The 6653-nt window shown below is 38.5% G+C and overlaps 1 protein-coding gene across 5 annotated transcripts in view; it reads right to left on the reverse strand.

Annotated features, from left to right (window-relative positions):
- The window catches only part of LOC136855058 (guanylate cyclase 32E-like), a 437545-nt gene that overhangs the window by 92124 nt on the left and 338768 nt on the right, over positions 1–6653 (reverse strand). For all 5 annotated transcript variants that reach the window (XM_067131826.1, XM_067131825.1, XM_067131828.1 and 2 more), the window contains 2 exons: positions 5107–5225; positions 1954–2099 (listed from right to left, as the gene is read on the reverse strand). In XM_067131826.1, coding sequence (XP_066987927.1) covers positions 1954–2099; positions 5107–5225 — 265 coding nt within the window. The remainder of the gene's footprint in view (positions 1–1953; positions 2100–5106; positions 5226–6653) is intronic.

A 6653-nucleotide genomic window follows, 5' to 3' on the forward strand; every position in this document is an offset into this window, starting at 1 on the left:
AAATGGTTGAAAGGTAATATGAATGGAGGTACAGTAAAAGGAATGAAAGGGGTTGTAGACAGGGCCGTAAGAATACTGCAGAGAACCTTTAGTAATGCCTACAGTGCACTGCGTGAGGTGCACTGACCGCACTACCCTGCTGTGGGATCGGTTATTTGGGGAATGTTATTAATCAATCATCTACTTTCTACGGCTGTTCAGACTCTCAAGATATCTTTTCTTACATTTAATCTTTGGGGTTGGTTATTGTCGACGCATTTCAAGAACATCACTCGGCCACGCCCACATCCTCCCTACCCCACCCTGCCACCCTAGCCTAACCCCCTCCCCTCTTTCACATATCACTCATACTGCTGGCAGCGCTGTCCTTACCACATCTCCAGATGGGTGGAGGGGGTTGCTTCCCTCTGGGGTCTACTACTCCTCCCTGGGATGAACGACCTTTCCATGTGATCAGTGTCATAGCCAAGCAACAACCGATATCGTCTGAGAGTGCGGTACGATAATGTCATGCATTATTTACGGTTCCAGGGGAAGGGGGCGTGGCCGAGTGAGATTCTTAAAATGCTTCGACTATAGTTAAGGAAGAATGGCGTCCCTCCTTTTTCAGTGATAATTTTGTTTCACCGATTGGAGAATCCAGCTGTTTGTTTAGGTTATTGGGAGTGTCTGGTCTGCTATTAATGATAATGATAGCCTCTGTTATTAAAGGAGTATCTACGGTCCTATATCTTTAGTGTTTAAGAGTATCTATGCAACATAATGTCAGTCCTTCCCACTTGTAGAAAAAATGCAAATGATTTACTCATATTTTTATCTATTTATCATCAGTTTATTTATTTATCTTTCTCCGCTTTCCTAACAATTCATCCCTTCTTTCTGTATTTCCTGTTAACTCCTTTGACTTCTTTCAAATGATCGCTAAACATATTCAATGGCCCCTGTGGGATTGTTCCATATGAATATGGGGCATCTTCCGAATAATAATAATAATAATAATAATAATAATAATAATAATAATAATAATAATAATAATAATAATATACAGAAGAAATTATAACGTATGGAATAACAACAAATAACAAGTAAATGAATAACTAAACACAGAAAGGTAAGAGCGCTTGTGTGTATGCTCGAGCAAGGGAACTCAAATTTAAGATTATGAAAGAACACTTAAGACTTCGAAAGAACATTTAAGACTCTGAAAGAATATTTAAGACTTTGAAGACAAATTTAAGACTTTGAAAGAAAATTTGAGGGTTTTGAAAGAACATTTAAGATTTTGAAAGAATATTTAAGACTTTGACAGAATATTTAAGACTTTGAAAGAACATCTAAAACACACAGAAAATTTTAGAGTTTGAAAACAAATTGAAGACTTTTAAAGAATATTTAAGACTGCAAGAAATCTAAAACTTTGAAAGAACATTTAAGACTTTGAAAAACTTAAAGACTTTGAAAGAACATTTAAGACTTTGAAAGAAAATTTTAGACTCTGAAAACAACTTGAAGACTTTGAAAGAAAACTTAAAAGGTTTTGAAAGGACATTTAAGACTTTGAAAGAAAATTTTAGACTTTGAAAACAACATGAAGACTTTGAAAGAAAACTTAAAAGATTTCGAAAGAACATTTAAGACTTTGAAAGAACATTTAAAACTGAAAGAAAATTTGCGACTGAAAGGAAATTTAAGACTTTGAAAGAAAATTTGCAACTGAAAGAAAACTTGACCCTGTGCAAGAACATCATACAGAAGACATGCCAGGAAGATCCTGCTGTTAATTAGGAAAGCTCTGCCAGTAGGATGCAAATGAGCATAAGCGGATCCTATCCCTGACACAAGAAGAAGGACCTCAACAGCATCCCAACTCCCGTTAAGAGGAACAGGATAACTGACAGGTGCTCCATAGCTTGAGGAGGTTAATTGACAGGTACTCTACAGCCTGCACCTTACCCCATGGCGCTCTTGTAGGTTGTTCCCAGGATGGAGGCGATCAGGGCCCGCCCGTTGTGGGGGTCGCTCCCCGCCTTCAGGGTTTCATTGAGGGCGCGGGCGTACACGTGCACGGCGTCGTACAGGTACGCAGCTTCCGCACGGATCTGGAGAAGAAGAAGAAGAAGAAGTGGTTTGAATCTAATATCTATCAAAACCTAATATCTATAACTGAATTAGAAATACACGAAGGTATTATAATATTACCGTGATGACAGAAGGACCTTTTGCCTACACGTTTAATTACACTCCTTCACACTCACAAAGACGTACACAGGTATACACAGACCCAGAATAAAACACACATTTATGTGTGTGCATATATATATATACATATATTTTATATATATATTTTATATATATATATATATATATATATATATATATATATATATATATATATATATATATATATATATATATATATATATATATCTGCTTTCACCATACACCGCCTCCCCTCCAGAAATACATCATACAACATACACACCGTGAACATACAAGAAACAACAACAGCAGGCTGTGACGATTCCATACCTAGAGCCCCGCCCCCCCCAAAAAAAAATAAAGAAAAACCAATGTTAGGAGAACAAAGCCTTTCGGATCTACCTTCTCCCACCCAATCCCTCCCTGGGGGGGGGAGACGAGGAAGGGAAGGGAGCAGAGCCTCCCCCTTCCCAATAACAATCCCCCGGATTCCTCCATATAGTGATCGTTTCTCACAGTTGATAATAAGCGTGCGCCATTCACTGGCTCCAGTTCTAGTTTCCGGGTATAATTGGCCCACACCCCCCTCCCCCTCTCCCTACCCCTGGCCTGCAAGCTATCAATAATGGTGGATTCTCTCTCTCTCTCTCTCTCTCTCTCTCTCTCTCTCTCTCTCTCTCTCTCTCTCTCTCTATGGCAGTCTTTAGTGGAAAATATTATTGACAATTACGTTTACCTTGTTATGACGATCTGAGTTCCTCTACTTGAAGAGCCATTTCATTACTTTTCTCTCTCTCTCTCTCTCTCTCTCTCTCCATCCGTCCAATAACTGGATTTACAAGGAGTTATTATGATGCCGAGGCAAAGTTTGGGTCATAAAACTTAGAAGAAAATGTAATTGGCCTTCGTAACACTTAGTGTGGCCGATATTTTTTCCGTTACAACTACTGTAATATTGTTAACGCTCTCTCTCTCTCTCTCTCTCTCTCTCTCTCTCTCTCCCCTGTAACTAGTACTGTTCTTATAACACTTACATTGTCTCCCGTCTGTCTGTCTCTCGCTACCTCTCCTGTAGCTAGTACTGTTCTTCTAAATGTTGAGTTATCTCTCTCTCTCTCTCTCTTCTGCAGCTAGCACTGTTTTTTTTATGTTGTGTTCTCTCTCTCTCTCTCTCTCTCTCTCCTGCAGCTAGTACTGTTCTTCTAAATGTTGAGTTACCCCCTCTCTCTCTCTCTCTCTCTCTCTCTCTCTCTCTCTCTCTTCTAGGGCTAGTACTGTTTTTCTAACAGTTGTTTTCTCTCTCTCTCTCTCTCTCTAAAAAGCCCAGAAAGCTTTCGGGAAATATGGCACTTTAATATCAAAGAGCGGCGGCGCTTTTGAAAACGTTCTGTTGTATCTCGGCAACGTTTATTTCTTGCGAACGTTTATTCCAGCGTAGCGAATTCTCGAAACTGAGAACGTTCCTGTTTTTATTACTTCGCACTTTGAGGACAAAAGGAAGTGCAATAAAAACCTATACAGAGAGAGAGAGAGAGAGAGAGAGAGAGAAAAGGCTGATGAAAGATGAGAGGATGTTAGCAGGAAAAGGACCTGAGAGAGAGAGAGAGAGAGAGAGAGAGAGAGAGAGAGAGAGAGAGAGAGAGAGAGAGGGATAAGCTGATGAAAGATTTGGATTAAGAGAAGGATAAGGCTGAGAGAGAGAGAGAGGATTAAGTAGAGAGAAGAAAATGTCCATATTTCATTCAGTTTATGTTATCTTCCATTCTCCTATATATTCTCTACTACTGGATTTTTTTTTCTTTGCCCTTCCACACTTTTTTTTAATTCAATTATCCACCCAGTATTTCATTCCCATCCAACCTCATTTTAACTATTTTTCCCAGTGCGACAAAATCGGCATTAATTGATAAACATCCCAAAATACCTTAATGGATGTCTGAGACCAACGAGGTGGGACTGACTTTCTTTTTGAATCTGACGGACATTCAGCAGAATTTCAAATTGACAAGTATCCACGTTAGGTACAAACTGACCCTTCCGTGAAACTCCGCAAATGAGCGATTGCAATCACTCGGTCATAATTTCAGTTTGTTTTATCATTTTCGTAATTAAAGTTATCCTCTATCGTTATTTTGTTACTTTTACTTGGTATACGAGGTCGCTGCATTTACTGGAAAGGTCAGAATTGAAATAACATTATATGTTAAAAGGTAGCCTACGTGTTTTTTTTTTTAAGAATATACAATTAAATACCCGTTCATTGCCGATAATGTGATAACGCCGTGAATATAACCGGAAATTACGCCGTGATTATAACCCGAAGGTAGCTAGCGACGCCATAGATTATACATACACACAAAGGCCCTTAGGGCTACACGTGGAAAAGCATTATTCAATCACGGTCAAAGTCTTTCCCCGACGGGCAAAAGCAGGTTTAATCCACCCCAGTGCATAATGGATCAAGTTGGCTTTCTTAAACAGGGCGTGACGCTGTGAGTTTTCCACGAGGCAGGGCCTTTTGTATTTATATTCATTCCTCTGTGAGGTATTTTTGCTCCGGCTAGTCTTTCTTCGCAGTATGTCAGTCTCCTGGTGAGACTGACACACACACACATACACACACACTCGTATCACTCTGAAGCAAGTTTCCACCTGACGGAATGTAAATGGTTTGTGGTACTGTGACAGACGAGCCACCAGTTCTTGAACGGGAGAACTAGACCTACGCCGATTTCAAAATCAAACATCAAGCGAACTTGCAAACGACCTTCTTTTAGCTGCCTGTAGAAAGCACCAATAGTTCACAATGAAATCAACGGCTTCCTGAACAAGTCCCTAGGAACAGTTGACAATGAGGCCAACGGAGCGAGAGTGTTTAACATATTAAAAAAAATTGAGGAAACTCACGTTCTTCCTCCCTCCAATCCTGGTGAGGGCGTTGGGGTGGTTGAAGGGAGGCTTCTCCAGGTAGTCGTTGACCTTGGTGGCGAAGAGCTCGAACGAGGGAGAGGGCGAAGGGACGACACCTGTGGAGAGAACGGGAGAAGAGAGATGTAATACTCTTCCGTCGAGAGTTGAATCGCTTGTTGCTGTCTGTATGATTATTGTATTGATGGTAAAGGTGGTTTTAGTATTATTATTGAATCAAAAGGTGGTATTATTATAAAATAAAGGTGGTTTTAGTATTATTAATGAATAAAAGTGGTAATATTATCTGGTATTATTATCTAGTACAAGTGGTTCTGGTGTTATTACTAAAAAAAAAGTGGTATCATTATCCGGCATTATTACCCCGTAAAAGTGGTTTTAGCATTAGTACAGTATAAAAATGTGTTATCATTATATGGTATTATTATCTACTAAAAGTGGTTTTAGCATTATTACTGAATAAAAAAGTATTATTTAATATGGTATTATTATCTAGTATAGCTAGTTTTGGCGTTATTACCGAATACAAAAGTGGTATTATTATCTTGCATTAGCATCTAATAAAACTGGTTTTTGGCGTTATTACTGACTAAAAAAGTGGTATTATCACTGACTGACTGAGTGATAGGTTTTTGTAGACAGGCGTCGAACACTAGTAGTTATCGACACAAGACAGTAAGAAAAAATAAGAGAAATAAGAAAAAATAAGAAAAATAAAAAAGAAGAAAAAAGACAACCTTGATAAAAATGCGTTTTCTTCAGTTTAGAAATACTGCAACCATAAAATGTTTCTGGTGGCAATTCAAATATTAAAATAAAAACTTTACCTTAAGAAGAATTATTTACTGTTAATACCACAATAGCTAAAAAAAAAAAACACGACCATGATAAAACTGTTTCCCTCAATTCATAAATACTGCAACAATAAAAAGTCACCGGTGGAATTTGAAACATGAAAAAATAAACGTTTACTTTTAGAACGTAAACATTTACTCTTCATAAAAGAAAACACAACCAGGATAAAAACGTTTTCTTCAACATGAAAAAGCTGCAACCATAAACAGTCACCGGTGGCATTTCAAACAATAAAAAAACGTTTACTTTTAGAATATATTTTGCTCTTAAAAACAGAAACCTTAAAAGTAAACACAACCAGGATAAAAACGTTTCCTTCATCCATTAGGAGTCACCGGCGGCATTTAAAAAAAAAAAAAAAAAACACGTTCACTTTGATTAAACTCCGTCAAGGCCTCGAGAAACGTTCTTTCTCTCTTTCAGTCTCCCTGAACGCCCGAAAGAACGCTTTCCATAACAGCGTTCAAAAGCCTAACGCCGCGTGACGCAAAAAATTCATGCCTGGAATGACGAGCTGAGATGGGGTTAGGCACCCGTGAAAAATTATGTTTCCGAGTTAGGGCGCGACGCTATTCACGTCCTTGGGGAGAAGAAGAAGAGGTAAAATAACATGTTTCTGAGTGCACGGGAGGTTCGAGAGCCTCAAGATGTTTATCTAAAAATTATTTATA

Source organism: Macrobrachium rosenbergii, chromosome 30 (assembly GCF_040412425.1).
Source record: "Macrobrachium rosenbergii isolate ZJJX-2024 chromosome 30, ASM4041242v1, whole genome shotgun sequence".
Lineage (NCBI taxonomy): Eukaryota > Metazoa > Arthropoda > Malacostraca > Decapoda > Palaemonidae > Macrobrachium > Macrobrachium rosenbergii.